We start from the raw sequence: 19,085 nt of genomic DNA, 5'->3' as shown, positions 1-19,085 counted from the left end.
AATGAAAACTTTTATCACTGTACTTACACTAAACTCTGCAGGTAGAGATCCGGGAGTCTGCCTTGGCAAGAATTCTTACTCTTGCTGGCTCATGCTAGAGGTCCCAACATCTTTCTATTGTAGCAGCCTCCAGCTGAGCAGTGCCTGGCCTGTGAGGTGTCCTGCTCACAGCACCAACTGTAGGGGAGGGTGAAACTTTCCTGTACCCTCCAAGCTTCTTTAGTCTTGTCTGGTCATTAAATCTACATGAGACAGATTAACAAGAGAAAATAACCAAATCTAATTATATATGTACATATGGAAACCCTACATACGTGACAGGTTTAGAGACATAAGGGGAGAATGAGTGTAACATGGCTTTCTGAGCCACGGATGAGGTAAGAGAGGAGGAAGGTCATTCACAACATGAGAACAGATGTTCACTAGTTAGATGTTTGCCCCACTATACAGATGGATCACAAGAAGTTATCTCTGGTGATAACTTATTATGGGCAAAGCCCCAAATTTCAGGGAGCAGTAAAAGTTTCTCAGGAGTTTGCAGGGTCTCAATTGCCTGCAGCTCAAAATGAAGCACATGCCCAAGTGGCACAGCGTGGGGATCCTGCTCTGAACCTGTCACTGTCTTTTTTTAACCAAGATATAATATAATTGAACAAATTGATAGTGTAACCAGGGCCTTACTTGGAATGTCATATTTCTAAATGATGCTTATGTAATCAGCTATGACAAAGCACTTTTTAAAAAAATCCTCACCTGAGGTCATGCTTATTTATTTTAGAGAGGGGATGGGAAAGAGAGACAAACATCAATCTGTTGTCTTCTCATACGCACCCCGACTGGGGATCAAACCTGCAACCTTTTGGTGTAGGGGACCACACTCCAACCGAGCCACCTGGCCAGGGCAATGCCAAGACACTTTTCACAGAACTAAGGTTGACTTTATAGAACTTACAAAGCCTTCCTAGGAGGGCTCCCTGGTAATAGGGAACCCTCCCTGGTTATAGGGTTCCAGCCCTACAGGTGGTAAGGAAGGTCACTTCCTGATTGGCCAGGGAATTTAAGATATTTGGGGAACTGGAATCGATTTAGGAATTCTGGCGGTCTGGGGACACAAAGGTCTGTGACCTACGATGGATTCTTCACTTCACTGAGAAAAGAATTCAAATGTGAGTCAGCACAGAGTTTAAAGTAAAAGAGTTTATTAGTAAAGCAGTGAGACGGAGTGGGCAACTCCACAGAGCAGCCCCTCCCTAGTGGGATTTACTTCTTTTATCGAGGCTCATTTAATTGAAGGGTAGGGCATTTAGTAAGGGGGAGGAATATTCAGGATTTTTCCAGGAAAGGGGTGGAGACTTCTGAGAAGAGCCCTGTTGGCCATTTTGGGTCCTTATATAGGCTTTCTGTTTCTCATGTTGGAAGTACAGGGTCTGTTGGTTAGGATGCTAATGTATTACAATGAGCATATAATGAAGCTGGGGTTCACCATAAGGTGAAATTAGTGCCACGTTGTATTGATCTGGTCTTCTGCCGGTCTGTTCTAAGCCATAAATCTGTTGGGGGTTTGTCTTACTATCTCCTTGATAGTCCCTATAGCCCTTATCAGTTAGAGCCGTTTAGCCACATACCCTGTCACAGAATAAGAGAGGTAAAGACTGAATATACTAATATACAATGGCAGGACCATATGTAAAAACAGAACTTTAACCCATAACTTGCAACAACTTGTCCAGAAAACCAAGTCCCTTATTTATGATAACCAGCCCAGGAAACCTGGTGCAGACTTGCAGGAAGTTAGACCTTCATCTTTGGTGACAGTCCTGGAAGCTAAAAGTAATTTCTGTAACAATCAGCCCCAAATGGCCAGGACTTGGTTAATAACTAACAGCTTTCCTATTTTTTGTCCCTGCTTTCAATTTAGGATCGCCCAAAGAAAGCTAAATATGCACCCCTGACCAGTTACATAAGATGACCAGCTCACAGTCTGCCACCTCCAGCTACCCCAGGCCACCAGCCTCCTGTGGGGGCCCACCTGAAGCCTCCTTTCCTCAGTGTAAAGCTTCCCCCTTCCTCAGCCTGCCTTTGAGTCTCTTCCAAATACACGTGTCTGAATAAATAGCTCTTGTTCCCTTTTGGTTGGGCTTCCTTTATATCCACAGAGGAATTCACTCACATTTATAGAAACTGCAAGTGGAACCTGGTGGAATTGTTTAGATTTGGTTTTTTACCTTCAGGATAGCAAATAATAGAGATGCTTAAAGTCTAATCTGAGATCCCTTATGAAAATTTGTGACAACAGTTAATTTTGTGGCCCTAGTTCAATATTGTATGGCTCTAACTTTGTAAATGAAACATAAGGAGGCTTAGCTGGTAATTAACATTCTTGCTGCACAGATGGCAATTACCAGGTGTCCCAGTTTCTCTGGAGACATAAACGCAGGTGGTCTAACTCCCAATACGTGGCTATACCACCATGAGGGTCGAGAGACACTTTAGTTCAATGAGACCGAGCCAATAATTCAAGTTGCAAGAAGGGAGACAGAGACAAACATAAAGCAAATCACACAGGGTTTATTTACCAGTTCCCAATGGTTCTCGGCACCAGCAGGCCACCCGGACGATCCGCTGAAAGACACACACGAGGTCTGGGGGTGCGGCCGCGACGGCGTCGGTCGCTGCAGCCCTCTGGAAGTTCTAGAGAGGTGCAGGGCAGAGCAAGGCAGGGTCAGCTTTCCCGGAGCTGGGGACGAAGTCTGTGGAGGGCAGACAAACATCCAAGGATGTGGCCGAAAAGCCCCTGCTTTTAACAGTTCAGTTGAAGGTGTGGTGCGTCTTCAGTGTTTCTTATCAGGGTCCTACAGAGCGCGGGCCTGCTTGGAAACCAGGGCTACAAAGTGTTAATCTTATCGTGGCACGCAGGCATCACAGTTACACTCAGTCACACAAAATGGAGTTACTTATTTCAAATCTAATACACACATCAAACTTATATTCCTGACTCTAATACACACACAAATCTATTTCTATAACACCAGGCTTGTCTGATGAGAGCAGCCTTATTTTTCTTGTGTAGAAGAAGAATCTTTGAGATCATTATCACAGGCAGTCAGGAAAAATTGTGAAATATTTGAAATGTCCCCCCCCCAAGTAAAAATAATAACTGGATGTTCTGACTAGAGAGACTACCTTTTAGGTTTTCTTTGCTTTTTGTTCTTTGAATTATTTTACATCTCTAAATTGCAGAAAAGTGATACTAATGCAAATGATTTGTCCATAGAAATGCAAATGAATGTTGCCTAATGGACCTCCTTGTGGATATTGACCAGTTTTGCATCTGTTTGTAAATTCATTTTAGCTTTCGCATTGCCTGTGGGTAAGGGTCTTTGATTCCTTTTAATGGTTTTAACATCTTACTGTTTCCCCCATTAAAGAGTGAGTTAAATAAAATCTTTAAGATGTGTTCATTTAATTAGGGGAGAAAAAGGGAATCTACCTTCGACAAACTCATTTTTCTGAGGAGTACACTGTGGACCACGCCTAAATGAATCAGGAGGTTTCACTAGAATTAAATGACAAAGTTTTGTTCAAGGGTCTTAACATTTGCAACTTAGGGAGTATTACCAGGTAACACCCAGAGTGTTCTAAAGAAAAGAAAAAAGTAGAGAGTTCTTATAGTAAAAAGTACATTCCAAGGAGGAATCTTAGCACCAGGGTTGGTCCAAGGTGGTGATCTTCCCAGTGTCCAGTGGTCTGGACACGTGAACATTCCTTCTGTAGTTTTTCAGAGGGTTATTTATAGGATTGATACATCTCCAGGCATCAATGCATAACTGAAAGGTTCAAAAGATTAAGTCCTCAGGCTAGTTAAAGTAAAATAAAATCTATTCCTGGCCCGTCACTGAGCCCCTTCACTTCCCGAGGCTCCCTGCTTCCCCCCTCTCCACTTTTCCTGCAGACCTTGCCACCAGGAATCCTGTGTGCCATCCAGAACCTCCACTCCTTTGACCTCTTTGCTGATGCAAGTGTGGGAATGGAACAATTTCCTTCCCTCTCTCCTCAATTTTCTTCTGGATGGTCTAATAATAAAATAGACATGAGACAAATTAGCAAAAGAAAATACCCAAGTTTAATACATAATATGATGGGAACCCCACATACATGAAAAAGTCAGAGACCCCACATGAAGGAGAGGTTCAGAGAAAAGGGGGTTGAGGAATGTAAGACAGTTTGAACTAGGGATGAGGTAATGCACCTGGGGGCTTCCGAGGGTCATAGCAGGGTGATAAGAAGAGCAGGTGTTTAGTAAATAAAAGTTTGCTCTGCCATACAGGTGGGTCAAAAAGGTTCTCTCATAATCGCTTATTGTGGGCAAGGCTCCTAATTCAAGTTCTTCTGGGTCGTTAAAGGTCGGGGGGGGGCCAGGAGTTTTTCTTGAGTCTGAAGTTAAAATTGCCTTTAGCTCAAAACAGTTCCCATACGACAGGAGCATATCTTGAGGTGACTCATTCTGAATCCTCAGACAGGTAGGGGTGATGATCTGCTTCCATGTGACACTAAAGATTATATCCATGTAAGAATTCAACAAAGAAACAGCATGAAGTTCAAGGGATCACTGATAATTATGATAAAAAGAAACTAGTGAAGCCCGGCCAGTGTGGCTCAGTGGATTAGTGTTGTCCTGTGCACTGGAAGCTCCCAGGTTCAATTCCTGGTCAGGGCATGTACCTGGGTTGCACTTTTAATTCCCAGTTGGGGGGTGCACGGGAGGCGACTAATCGATGTTTCTCTCTCACATCTCTTTCCCTCTCTCCTTCCCTCCCTCCCTCTCCCTGAAATCAATGGAAAAAATACCCTAGGTGAGGATTAAAAAAAAGAAACTAGTGAAGGTTTTTTTAATTTTTATTTTTAATCCTCACCTGAGGATATTTTTTCTGTTGCTTTTCAGAGAGAGTGGGGGGAAGAAAGAAACATCAATGTGAGAGAGACACATCAATTGGTTGCGTCCCGCATGCACCCCGACCAGGGCCAGGGATGGAGCCTTGCAACCGAGGCACATGCCCTTGGCCAGAATCAAACCCAGGACCCTTCAGTCCATGGCTAGGGATAGAGAAATTTGCCTGAAATAGTACTGTAATTGAGCATCCAGAATATGGAGAAGTAATTCAGCTTCAGGGTGACTGCACAAGAACATATGCCAGTTCCTCATAGAGACTGACTGGCTAAAAGACGACCAGCTGAAGTGAAGGTTCGTGGGTTTTAAGTGCTTTTGGCTCACTGAAGCTTAAGTAAGAATTTCCTTGCAATGAGTACAAATTCCTTTCTATCCCTTGTCACAAGTTTAAAAACCTTACAGCTTGTACAGTGTAACCATTTGGGTCTTCTTTTAACTTGGACTAGTGTAACTCCTTCATGCAGTAAACTGAAAAGAGCCAGGCTGTCTAATCTTGAAGTCCCTCCTTTAAACAGAGGTCAGCCCGGCCAGGTGTGGCTCAGCGGTTGAGCATCGACCTAGGATCCAGGAGACTGGGGTTTGATTCCTGGTCAGGGCACATGCCTGGGTTGCGGGTTGCAGCCGATCAATGACTCTCTCATCATTGATGTTTCTCTCTCACTCTCCCCCTCTCCTTTCCTCTCTCTGAAATCAATAAAGATATATTTAAAAATAAAAAATTTTAAAAAATAAAATAAACAGAGGTCAAACAGTAGGCACCCGACAGTGTCCAGCCTGAAACAAAGCAATAAGGTTATGTTTCAGCCAAGGCCAGGGCTCCAAGATCACAGCTATGTCTGTCCAGAAGCTCCTCTGCTCTCCCTCTACAGAGTTTCCTGCCCTAAGAGAAGGTGACCACATGAACAGCCCTCCTTGAAGCTGAGAGGAGAGGATGTGGTAAGGCAGCAATGGCATTTGTACCACTAGAGGGGGACCTTTGGTAGTCAAAGAAAGATCCCTTGGTGTTTCCAACCTGACCAGGTGGGTGGAGCTGAGAGCAGCCACCTTTCCTCTGGTGAGGTTATAGGACATCTGACTTGCCAGCAAGGTCTTTTTGACCAGACGTGTTCTAGCTAATCAATATCCAAATACCAGAATGTGAGACCAGACTTCTGTCAGAGTTAAGCTTTTGACAATGAAACAAATTTCAAACCAATGTGTCAATCATGCAGCTAGCTGTAGAGCTTGCAGCTTACTAGCAACAGCTGCCCAATACCATTGAGTAATGTACTGGTTTGGGGCTTATTTTCCCCTTCAGTTTTAATGTTATTTAATGTATGTAAGCCCTATTTAAATAAAACTTGTTTTCAGCGCTGGCGCTGGCCGATGTGGCTTACTTGGTTGGAGCATTGTACTGTACACTGAAGGTTGCCGGTTCAGTTCCCAGTCAGGGCACATGCCCAGGCTGTGGGTACATGCAGGAGGCATCCCATCAGTGTTTCTCTCTCACATAGATATTTCACTCACTCTCTCCCTCTCCCTTTTTCCCTCTCTAAAAGAAAAAGTCAATGAAAACTTTTTTAAAAAAAAAAACAACAACTTGTTTTCTAACCCTACAACTTTAAGTATTAGAAAGCTCCCCCGTGAAGCCATCTGGACCAGGGCTTTTGTTTCCTGGGAGTTTTTCGATTTTGGCCTATTCAGGTTTTCTGATTCTTCCTGATTCAGTTTTACATGATCTCACTCATATGTGGAATCTAATAAACAAAATAGACTGAGGAACAAAATAGATCCAGAGGCATAGAAGCATGGAACAGACTGATGAATCTCAGTGGGAAGGTGGGGGTTGGGGAGTGGGTATAGAGAGATTAATCAAAGAACTTATATGTATAACCCATGGACACAGACAATAGTGCAGTGAAGGCCTGGGGGGGGCGGGTCAGATGTGGGGTGGAGGGTTCAATGGGGGGGAAAAAGGGGGTCTCTGTAATACTTTCACCAATAAAGATAAATTAAATAAATAAAACTTGTTTTAAAAAACAAAAGAAAATGTGTTCCTCATGTTTCAGCCCATGTTGGTTTAAGTAATTTTGTTAGCTTGGCTGTGGTAGCTCCCTTTTGTTCCTTCACTCTTTCCTCAACATCAAGGCCCAGAAAAGTAGACTACTTCTGCCCTGCCTCTCTTTTCCAGGTGGCACTTTCTCTTCTGGATCCCCAGTCTGGGTTGGCTTCCATGCTCTACTCTATATCTGTTTCTTTATTTTTATTATTATTTTTAAAATATATATCTTTATTTATTTCAGAGAGAGGAAAGGAGAGGGAGAGAAAGAGAGAGAAACATCAATGATGAGAGTCATTGATTGGCTGCCTCCTGCAGGCCCCCTACTGGGGATCGAGCCAGCAACCTGGGCATGTGCCCTGACTGGGAATCGAACTGTGATCTCCTGTATCATAGGTCAATGCTCAACAGCTGAGCCACGCCAGCCAAGCAAAACACCTATATCTTTATAGTCATAAAGATATATCTATAACCCTAGCCGGTTTTGCTCAGTGTTTAGAACGTTGGCCCGTGGACTGAAGGCTTCCAGGTTTGATTTCAGCCAAGGGCATGTACCTCAGTTGCAGGCTCGATCCCCGGCTCTGGTCAGGGGCATGTGGGAAGCAACCAATTGATGTCTCTCTCTCACATCGATATTTCTCTTTCTCTCTCTAAAAAGCAATGGAAAAAATCTTCATCCTTGGGTGAAGATTTTTAAAAAAGATATATCTATTAAAGTAGATATAAATATCTATATATTATATATCGCTTTTCCTGTGCACAGTAGGCACTATGAATTTTGATGGCTGCATTAATGCATATAAAAGGGTTCTTACAGCAGCACACGTTTTTAAGAAGCGTTTATAATTCTTTTGCTTTTTTTTTTTAATTAAATAAGCCTCATTGGGGCAGGAACCCGGGGATCATTTTTAACATTGTTCTAGCCCCAAACACAGAGCCTGCATGTTAAACAAACTCAAAATGAGTGCCACACTCAGAGTCACACAGCTGGTCAGCTGGTTATGCGGTGGGCTGGGCATGGGTAGGCTCTCCAGGCTTTAGTGCACTGAGCCCTCCTGTGTAATGTTGAGTGAATTTGAGTATTCCTGGTGCTTGGTTAAGTGGATGTGGTGGGCAGTAGAAGTCTTGCTCTTTTTTCCTGAGGAAGAGTGGTTGTCTAGTCTTTGTTTTTTACCTCCTGTATATTTAGGAGCCATATGAATTTGCCAGATTTGACTGGTTTTGCCCTACACAATGACCTTTTCATTTAGTTCAACCTAATATTGTGTGTGAACACACATACACAGGCAAATACATTTTAAAATAGGATTATTCTGTTAAGATTGTTCTATAGAAACTTCAGGGGGGGGGGTTTATTTATTTATTTATTTATTTATTTAAATATATCTTTATTGATTTCAGACAGAGGAAAGGAGAGGGAGAGAAAGAGACAGAAACATCAATGATGAGAGAGTCATCGATTGGCCGCCCCTTGCACGCCCACGACTGGGGAGTGAGCCCGCAACCCCGGCAGGTGCCCTGACCGGGAATCAAACCCCGATCGCCTGGATCCCAGGTCGATGCTCAACTGCTGAGCCACACCCGGCTGGGCAGGTTTTTTGGACATTTCTATATGGATGCACACACAGATCTCTCGTTCTTTTTCATGGTTATATATATTCCATTTTATGGACATAATCTTTTTAACTCAATCTTCAGTTGGCTTTTGTCTGGTTAGTTGTTTATGATGGGTTATTTAGTTGGAATATATGCCATATGGAACTTTAATCTTTTGTGTAATTGTCAAATATGCATTCTTTCTCTTTTGTTATAAACATTTTACAGGAACTCTTTCCATATGGACAATTTATGTTATCTGCCCATTGGTGGCCTGTAGAGAAAACTAGCTTGCCTGCTGTCCCGTACTCCCAAAATGTACTCCCAAAGTCTTCTCATCCACTAAGTCAGCATCAGCACCGCACACTGCCTGTTTCTCAGCATGCTGTGTGGAACAAAGCGGTGATAATGGGAATCTCTGAGAACTGTTGTAGGCTGAGTGGATGGGTTGGTGCTTTTGTTGTTAGAAGGAATAGTAGTAGTAGTCGCCCTATTAGTGGTAGTAATAAAACAGATTTCCTGAAAACTTCTAGGTATGCTTTGTTAGCTAAGTTTATTCTTGTGGGAAACTCACTAATGTAAGTATTTATTTAAAAAGTATTCATAACCAGACTGCCCTCCTTGCCTGCTCAGTGAGGTCTTAGGATCATGAGCTGGGTGGGAGAGTGGACCGTGAGGTGGGAGGGTGGAGCCCAGGAGCTCTCAGCACCTTGGCAAGTCTCTTGCTGAGGAGAACTCCAGAGTCTACTCACTAGGCTGCTGCTTAGGTTCTATGGAAGGAGAAAGCAGCCATCCAGGGCCAGCCGGTGGGATGGCAAGGGGAGCCTGCTGTGGGTCTGGAGTGCCTTGGAGCCAGGGCTTAGGATAAGTATCCTTGATTCCTTCCAGAGAGTGTCCCTACAGGGACCAGCACCCACCCTGTGTGTTTTGTTCCCCCTTCCAGGCTGCTGCCGTGGACACCTGTGAGCCGGAATCCAGTCAAGCCTCCAGCTGCCTGTGCCATGGATCCCAAGGTCAGATGCTTGTGGAGGAGGGATATGGGGAGCGAGGCCAGCTGAGGCCAGTGTGCATGTAGTTAGTAAGACCAGCCCACCTTGTATGACAGCCTCACATATCCGGCTGACTGGGGTGCAGTAAATAGAGAGAAAGCTCCTCTCATTTCCGTGCTCTTCCTACTCCCCCTCCCCTCCCCTCCCCTCTTCCCCTCTCCCCTTCCCCTCCCCCCTCTTTCCCTCCCCCCTGTTCCCTTCCCCCCTCTTTCTCTCTGCTCTCCCAGCCTTCCTCCTATACCTCCTGCCTGGCTGTAAGGAGGCTTTCTTTTTTTTTCAATTCACTATAGAGAGAGGAAGAGAGATGAACGGGGAGAGAGAGAGAAACTGATGTGAGACTCACATCGATTGGTTGCCTCCCACACACACCCAGGGATTGTGCCTGCAACCAAGGTATGTGTCCCTGGATGGAACTGAACCCGGGACCCTTCAGTTCAAGGGCCAATGCTCTAATCACTGACCTAAACTGTCTAGGGCCCAAGGAGGCTTTCTGATTTGAGACCATTTAAAAGCTATAGAGTTCGGGAACACATGTAATACTTTCAACAATAAAGAGAAAAATATAAAAATACATACAAAATGAAAAAATAAAACCTATAGAGTTCTTGGGAGATGTCACCCAAAGGTCATATAGGCCATCCCCCTGGCTTCAGCAGGATGGTACCTAAACTGTACCTTGTCTGTACTTTTGAGTGAACTTAGAGGAGAAAATCACAACATATTCAATCAAAAGCTCGTTATTCATCTACTCACTATAAATCTTTCTATTTTTTTTCTTTGCCAAGTTCTATAATGTCTTCAAGACCATAAGCACCAGGGCTCTTCGGTGTGCACACTTAGCCTTCTGCTGCTCCCACTGGCCACTAAGGAAGGGATTTGTAAAAGGCTGAGGGTTTGTGGTTAATGAACTTAGTAGCCCATAGGTTCTGAACCCCTGAGCATATAGCTGCACTTGGTGCCCAAGGTTTGCAATAGGTACTGTTGAGCAGCCTTCTAAAGCATGGGAACTGTTTGATAGCTGGAGGGCCAGAGACATCCCAAGCTTAGCAGAGCTGTTAGTTGCTTGAACAGAAGAGATTTTGGGAGCTCCCCTCGTTGATAAAGGCCTATTCAAACACCAAAGCACTCTGTTTGGGCCCTTAAGACTTACCCATTGCAGTCCCTTACAGTTTGCATCTCTGTCTCCTCTTTCGTATTCTTGAACTTTCTTCGGGTTAGAACCACACTGCCACCTTATCCCCAACTTTAGGAGTGCTCTCTCCCATAGCATTCTTTTTCTCCTGACATCCCTTCAGTGTAGGAAGGTGGGTATAATTACTCCCAAATTATTTCCAGTGTTCTTTTTTTTTTCCCCCTTTAAGGTGAGAAAACAGACACAAGTTGCCCAGCATCCCAGAGTCAGGGTTCACAGTGAAATCATGAGCAATTTCTGCTGACATGTCAGGGTTTAGCCTCCTCCCACCATCAGAATTTTCTTCCTGTTACAGATTTTCTTACTTTTTCTTTGATTTTTTTCTCAGTTTTTAAAAAGTGTGGTAAAATTTTAAAAATTGTGATAAAATATACATTGCATAAAACTTATCATTTTAACCATTTTAAATATCCAGTTTAGTGGCATTAAGTACATTCACATTGCTGTGCCACCATCACCACCACCCATCCACAGAAGAGTTTCATTTTATCCAACTGAAACTCTGTCCCCATTAAACACTCACTTCCCATCCCGCCTACACCCCAGCCCCTGGCCAACCCCACTCTAATTTCTGTCTCTCTGAATTAGATGAATTCCAGTACCTCATAGAAGTAGAATCACATAGCATTTGTCCTTTGGTATCGGGATTATTTCATTTACCATAATGTCTTGTGTTTGGATTTTTTTTTTTACTAGTATGGTACTGTTCATCCATATTATAGCATTCTTTTTTGACTTTTTTCATATTTAGGAAAACAGAAAATAAGTGAGATTGATTTTTCTGTTGTTGATTTTTTCTTTTCTGTTTATTTGCTGCTCTTTTTGCCAGGTTTGGGAACTAGGATTATGCCAATTTATCAAATACATTGGATAGCTTTCCATCTTTTTCTCTGCACCATAACTGATTTTATAGCACACCTCCTTTAGATGAATTTTATATTTTCAACAAGACTTCCTAAATCTTGACCATTTCTCTTAACATATTTTTTCCTATTACTTAAAAGGATTAAACAACTATCAAATTTTTTATCTTTTTGAGATACCCATTTTAACTTTCATTACGGGAAGGATCAAAAATGCCGCACTGTCACCATCTCTATTTGTCCTTGGAGTCCAGCGCTGTCGGTCTTCTCAGCCTACCGCCTGTTTTGTGGAGCAGCCCAGCCTGTTTATCCAAATGGAGTCTGTTCATACTGCTTTCCCGCCAGCTGGTGCTCAGCATTTGACTGCATGGGTCACTCTTGGCTTCTTGACATCCTTTCCTTTCCCTGCCTGCCAATTCTATTCTTTTAATTTCACATGGGAAGCACCGAGATTACGGAACTTGTATTTGATAACCTGATCTGGCGTAGTGGGCGGCAACAACCGCTCTGTGTCCAGACTTTGTACATCTATTTATCAACCTCTAGATCAAAAGGAAGTCCTTGGGCAAAGACTGCCTATATTAGTTTTCTGGGGCTATTGAAACAAAATACCACAAGCTAAGTGTTTTCCCTCACAGTTCAGGAGGCCAGAAGTCTGAAATCAAGGTGTCAGCAACGTTGGTTCCTTGTGGGGCTCTGATGGAGAATCTGTCCCGTGCCTCTCTCTGTGCTTCTGGTGGCTGTCAGCAGTGTTTGGTGTTCCTTGGCTTTTAAGTGCATCACTCCAGTTTCAGTCTGTCTTCACATGCCATTGTCTCTGTGTGTCTCTATACAAATCTCCATCTCTTTCTCTCATAAAGACACCAGTCATTGGATTAGGGCCTACCCTAATCCAGGATGACCTGATGTTAACTTGATTTCCAAATAAGGTCACATTCACAGGTACTTGGGGTTAGCATTTAAATGTTTCCATTTGGGGAACACAGTTCACCCACAACCCCACCCCAGTCTTCTCTGTAACGAAGACATCTCCATGAGTGGGATTGAAACCCTGTCCTTGACTTTCTAGGCTGCCTCATACCAACTGGCCTCACTGCAATCATTTGACAGTAGAGGTTTGGTATAACATTTTACCTTTTTTTAGGAGTAATTTTGGAGAACTAAAGGCTGAATAACAATACATAAGCATTTTATTTTATGCATTTTAATTATTTAAAACAATTTGCCTCCTAAAAACTATCCTCTAAAAGTTTTCCAATTTTTCTAATGAAAACTATTAAGGACTTAGAAAATAGAAATAAATTTTACCTGTACCTGAATCTTCTACTGACCTCATACCGTAACCCAGCATGTCAGCTTTGCATTTCTCTGGGCAGATCTTAGTACCCCTGGCCTTCCAGATTATTCCCTCTCTCATCCTGGGTCTTTGATTGTTCTGAGCACACCTGGCTGCTGATGCTACAAGTGCTCACCTGTGTTTGCCACGAACACTGTCCCAAATGCAGTCAGCACACCAGAAATATCTATGCTGTCTCCCATAGCACAGGGGCTGAACTGAGCTACTGCTCATACATGGAGAACTGACCGGCCAAGATCACCAGCCCCTCCAGGTTGGAGCAGGAGCTGTGCTCATGGTTCTCTGTGGGTTTTGGTTAAGAGGCATGCCCACCCAAGCCTGCCCACGGGGAGAGAGCATCTGGTCACTACAGCCTAGTATTTATTGAAAATCTTTGTTTGCATAATACCCTACTGGGCCCACAAAGGAGATTATGGAGAAGAAAGAGCTTCTAACTTCTGGATGCATGGCCAGTAAGGGTGAGCTCAGGTTGGTAAAAGACACATGGGACTTGGCAAAAGCAAGGATGTCATCTAAATTATGATATTTGCTTGACTTCCTAAAACAGCCTTTGGGGCTTCCTACCCCTAAAGCAAGCTCACTCCAGCTAGATGATGTCAGGATGTCAGTTAAATGGTAGATAACCAACTTGTGCAGAATTGGAGCTTTCTCTGTGGCATCTACTTACAGGCACTGAAGACTTGGTTTCTATCCACTGATATCTCTTGTGGGACCTCTTGTGCCCACAGAGTTATTCAGATCTCTTGGGCCAGTGAGGCTATTTCAGGCCCCACTATACCCAGAGCCCTTCTGCCGGCTCAGCCTTCCTTACCCCCCTTCATCTTAGGTCAGCAATGGTTCAGGCATCCAGGATGAGTGCATCACAGATTTGCTGGTGTTTGGCTTCCTCCAAAACTGCTCCAACTACAATTTCCACAAAGAGCTGCAGGTGTTGGGCCATGACCTGCCTGTGCCAGTTTGCCTGGGGGAAAGCCATGACGATGAACTACAGACAGATGGCAGTCGGTACAGCCACTTTGTCCTGCAGAGCCAGGAGACAGGTAAGCATCTGGCCCAGTCTTCTCTGCCTAAGTGCTAGAAGGGACCTTGGGTTCGGTCTCCACCTGTATGGTGTTAGTCTCCCATAGATGTTTGTGTCACAAGATGGTTGGGTCTGTACTTGGTTCCTGCAGTGGAGCAGGCCTCACTGAGTTTCCAGTCGTCTGAAAACCCCCTCAGTTTATTTCTTTTTTTTAAAATATATATCTTTATTGATTTCAGAGAAAGAGAGAGGGAGAGAGAGTGATAGAAACATCAGTGATGAGAGAGACATTGATAGGCTGCCTCCTACACCCCCCTACTGAGGATCGAGTCAGGGCATCCAGGTCATGTGCCCTGACTGGGAATCAAACCGCAGTCTCTGAATCACAGTTTATGCTCAACTGCTGAGCCATGCTGGCCAGGCCCCACTCAGTGTCTTTATAATGATTCTTTATATCTGTCTAGCACCTTACACTGTATATATATTATGGGGCATTAAGTATGCTGAATCTCATTTCCAAATGAGGAAACTGAGGCCCAGAGAAGAGTAAATGACAAGCCCCAAATGATGGGCTAGGCCTCTTTCCTTGAACTGGGCCCCATTCTCCCATGGCTGCTGCTGCCTCCAGGTGCATTAAAGTTTCCAGACTTTCTTCACCTTTCCTCACCCTCATCCTTGTGCTTTCCTCCAGCCTCAATTTTTACTCCTCTTAGCTGCTGGTGCTGCCTCCACTCACGGAGGCCATCCCAAGCTGATGGTTGAGGGAGCAAGGCTGGGCAGCATGTGGAGCATTAGCCATTCCCAGATTAGTGCCCTCAGCAGTGCTCACATTGGAATTCCATGAGAAACTTTTTCAAAATGCATGGTCCCTGGCCCCTACTCCAGCTGCCTGAACCAGTGTGTTCTAGGGTGAGAGACTCTGGTGTATGCCCTGGTTAGATTTGCTGCCTTAAAAGCCTAAGGTGACTCTGAGGACCTAGACCCCAAGCCTCCCTTCCGAGGAGCAGGACTGAAATCCTGCTACCCTGACATCTCATGGCATAGGAGTTTGCATTGCCCTCTGGTGGCCTTGAGGGAGACCAGCAGCCCATCCAGCCTTGAGACCCCTAGCTGTGTCTCAACTCTGGTGGGTGGAGGTGTGTGTGGCAAGAGTTCCCCACTAGCCAAGGTGTGCCAGATGTTCTCTGCCTTAGAATCCAGCCAGCATTCATGTCTTCTCGCCCTAAACTGCAATAAGAGCACCTGGCCCCTATGGGGAAGGTTTAGAATGGCTTTGCTATCAGAAACTGCTGCAGGAGTAACTACCACTAGAGGCTGTCCCCTGGGCTGTCCTTTGCTCTTTTGTACCATCTCTTGCTTGTAGACTGCAAAGCCTGGCTTGACTCAAATGTCATTTGCAAAGCTGATTATGGGGCTGTACACTTAACCTCACCCTCTAGTAGAAAACTCCCATGTAGATTCAGTATCTGACAAGATTTGGAAGCAAAAGGCAAAATAGAGGCTCTGGCCCACTACAAGTTTCATGGTGAATTCATTCACTCAGCTGTACACAGATGAATCAGCCATGACTCCTGAAGTTGCTGAAACAGGGTGGAAAAGCCTAGGGAAATTAGTGAGTCAGAGTCAGTTATGTGGGAGCTATGGAGAAGGTGGTGAGTACTCCGTTCTCTGTGGAAAATCAGGAGAAACGTCATGGCTACAATGGAATTCAACCGGACTGTGAAGCTGCATACAGTTTTGCTCTGGAGGTTGGGAAGAGGGAATGGCAATAGCTTAAACAAAACCCTGAAGATGGAAAGGCCAGGGCCTGAGAAAGATACTGTGAATAGTTGAGTTTGGCTAGAACATTCAAGGGAATAGTTGAAGTTCAGAGTGATTTAAGGCTAGGTGGTGACTTGTCACTTAAGCAGAGGTGAGCATGTGGAAAGTTCTGAATAGGAAAGTGATGTCACGTTCGTACTACATGTGTCATGGTCAGCGCCGCAGTGAGGCAAATGAAACCACCAGGGTGCAAAATGTAAGGAGGCATTCACTCCTCTTAATTCCTCCTAATCCTCACCTGTAGGTGCCTTGCTGACCCAAGTATACTGTGGAGAGTGGACTGGAGGGCAGTGAGGGTGGGGTGGGGAGAGACTGTAATTATGCAGATGTGAGATTTGGGAGAGCACACCAGGTGGTGGCAGTGGTAATGGGAAGGAGAGACAGCTGTGAGATAAGATCTGCCAGTTGGATGGATGCAGCTGCCATACACAGACTGGGGGAGGGATGAGATTTCTATCCAGGATAAATAAGCAGCCAGGCCCAGCCAGTCGTGGCTCAGTGGTTGAGCATCAACCTAGGGTCCAGGAGATCCCAGTTCGATTTCCAGTCAGGGCATATACCCGGGTTGTGGGCTCGATCCCCAGTTTGGGGCATGCAGGAGGCAGCCGATCAATGATGACTCTCTCATCATTGATATTTCTGTCTCTCTCCCTCTTCCTTCCTCTCTCTAAAATAAATAAATATATTTTTAAAAAAAACAAAAACAGAGGGAAGTTTCAAGCACAGAAAAAATAATAGTCAAACCTCAGTTCTCAAACGTCTCCCATCTCAAACAATTCGGTTCTCAGCCAAGCTGTTCAAGGTAAAAATGTCTCAATTGTTGAACAAAACTTCAGTTCTCCACCTGACAACCCTTTCATATCGATACCAGTGTGATCAGTCACATGTCTCTCAGGGGACAAACAAAGGAGAGAATGTATGAGTCAGTTTATTGCTAAACCTCACATTATTAAAATCTCAGGAAACTGTGCTGTGAATATTTTCTTGGTTTTTTGCTTTTGTTGCTGCTTATTACTATTAAATATGTACAGGAAGTCATCATGGGTCCTAAGAAGATTAGTGATGGCAGCAAAGTGAAAGGAAAGTTGTGAGAACAGCGCTAGAGCTTAAAAAAGAAATAATTGCAAAGTATGATAGCAGTGTTTACATGCCTCATCTGGCTACTGAGTATGGCATGGCAAAATGGAGGATTAGCACAATTTTAAAACATAAAGAGGCCGCCCTAGCTAGTTTGGCTCAGCAGTTAGAGCATTGGCCTGCAGACTGAAGGGTCCTGGGTTCGATTTGGCCAAGGGCATGTACCTGTGGGAGGCAACCAATCAATGTGTCTCTCTCACATTGCTATTTCTCTCTCTCCCCTTTCTAATCTCTCTGAAAAGCAATGGAAAAAATATCCTCGGGTGAGGATTTAAAAAAATTATTGTTTAATAGAAATAAATAAATAAGTAAAATAAATAAATAAATAAACCTAAAGAGGCCATCAAGACTGCTGATGTTTGCTCTAGCTGGTTTGCTCAGTGGTTAAAGCATCGGCCTGCAGACTGAAGGTTCTCGGGTTTGATGTATCTCGGTTGCAGGCTCTATCCCTGGCCCTGGTCAGGTTGCATGCGGGAGGCAGCCAATTCATGTGCATCGATGTTTCTCTCTCTGTCCCTACCCCTCCCTTCCATTCTCTCTGAAAAATCATTGGAAAAAATATCCTTGGGTGAGGATCAAGAGTGCTGATGTTGCTAAGGGTGTGAAAGTGCTCACGGAACAACCATCACAGGCACTTGACGGTTAAAACGGAATCATTTGGGGATCTGAAATGGATTCATTCCATTTACATTATTTCTAATGACAAAAATTATGTTTTCAAACAAATTACTTCTCAAACAGCCTTCTCAAACAAATTAAGTTCGAGAACTGAGGTTCCACTGTGTAAGATTTAATTGGAGAAATAACAGTAGCAGGCATTTATTGAATACTTACTAGGAGCTAGGTACAGGGTTCATTCATTCATTCGTTCATACAGTTGTTTATTTAGCATCTCCTGTGTGCCTTGCATTGTTTTCAGTGCTGCATATTTGGCAGTAAAAAAAAACATTAAAAAATGAGAGCCCTGGTGAAGCTTACATTCTGGCAAGGGAGTCAGACAAAGACCACAGACAGATAAACAATATGATATAGTAGTGAGGATCAGGGAAGGAAAAGGTGGGGTGTTGATCTTGGACAAAGTGGCGTTTGCATAGACCTAAAGGATGTTAGACAAGGAGCCTGCTCTCTGCCGAAGCCAAGTAGCTGGAAAAGTGGGAAGAGTTCATGTTAGAGAGGCTGGGCAGATTGTACAAAGCGTTCTAGGTCAGAGTGAAGACGGAGGTGTTACCAAGTGAGACAAGACCGGGGAAAGCAGGGATCTTCCTGTGAGGAAAGTAGGAGAGGGTGTGGCAAGGCCTCATGGCCTGGGAGTGGCAGAGGTGGGGCTCTGACTGGGTCTGACTGCAGAGCCTCTTTCCTAACAACTTCTTAGGCTGACATCTGATAGATGATGGGATACAGAACTGGCAGCCTTAGGGCTGCTGCCAGGTTCATGCCTCAGGTGCCCATAGTCATGGATGCTGCAGCATCACTGATCCTTTTTGTGGGCAGAGGTTGAATCTGTATTCAGGGAGAAGTCTGCTTCTTCAGCCAGACTTCTGCTCTCTCAGGCCTGGACCCAGCCTCTATCTCTGAGGACTCCCCCCAACCTGCCATGGTGTGCTGTGGAAGTGGGAGCTGGCTTTGTTTCAAAGCAGAATCCCTTCCTTTCTCCAGGGTGGGGTACAGTGGGATGAGGGTGTAGAATGGGGCCATTGTCTCAGTGTGCTTTGTCTCTGCTGCCCCTGCCTGAATGTTCAGATTCTGAGAGTCAAGAGGAAATCATCCAGAATATCGCCAGGCAACTTGCCCAGATAGGGGACAGGATGGACCGCAGCGTCCCCCCGAGACTGGTGAATCACCTGGCAATACAGTTTATGAATGGGAACCTGTCAGAGGAAGTAAGTGAGAAAACCCTTTAGTGCCTTTTCTGGGTTAACTGAGAAGTGTGAGGGCTTTTTCCATTGTCAGTTGAACCCACAAGGTCTGTCCTCTATCTCCTGTCAGACAGACCATCGTTTAGTGAGGTGACTCAATTCATGACTGTCTACAAAAGCATTGGAAATAGAAATTATAACATGGTT

At 44.4% G+C, this 19,085-nt stretch overlaps 1 protein-coding gene and 1 pseudogene across 7 annotated transcripts in view; both read left to right on the top strand.

Moving 5' to 3' along the window:
- BID (BH3 interacting domain death agonist) overlaps window positions 1–19,085 on the top strand; it is a 42,154-nt gene that overhangs the window by 19,134 nt on the left and 3,935 nt on the right. For 4 of the 6 annotated variants that reach the window (XM_081129333.1, XM_081129332.1, XM_081129335.1 and 1 more), the window contains exons 2-4: window positions 9,526–9,595; window positions 13,870–14,083; window positions 18,763–18,902. In XM_081129333.1, coding sequence (XP_080985459.1) covers window positions 9,584–9,595; window positions 13,870–14,083; window positions 18,763–18,902 — 366 coding nt within the window. In that variant the 5' untranslated portion in view covers window positions 9,526–9,583. The remainder of the gene's footprint in view (window positions 1–9,525; window positions 9,596–13,869; window positions 14,084–18,762; window positions 18,903–19,085) is intronic. The other 2 variants (XM_081129336.1, XM_081129337.1) reach the window with 1 other exon arrangement.
- On the top strand, window positions 451–5,240 carry LOC308552476 (eukaryotic translation initiation factor 1-like; annotated as a pseudogene). The gene is made up of 4 exons: window positions 451–474; window positions 3,953–4,019; window positions 4,521–4,651; window positions 5,105–5,240. The product of its transcript is annotated as a eukaryotic translation initiation factor 1-like (transcript).

The sequence above is a fragment of the Miniopterus schreibersii genome, assembly GCF_964146895.1.
Source record: "Miniopterus schreibersii genome assembly, chromosome: 2".
NCBI classification, from domain to species: domain Eukaryota; kingdom Metazoa; phylum Chordata; class Mammalia; order Chiroptera; family Miniopteridae; genus Miniopterus; species Miniopterus schreibersii.
This window is presented reverse-complemented; position numbering and strand designations above follow the sequence as displayed.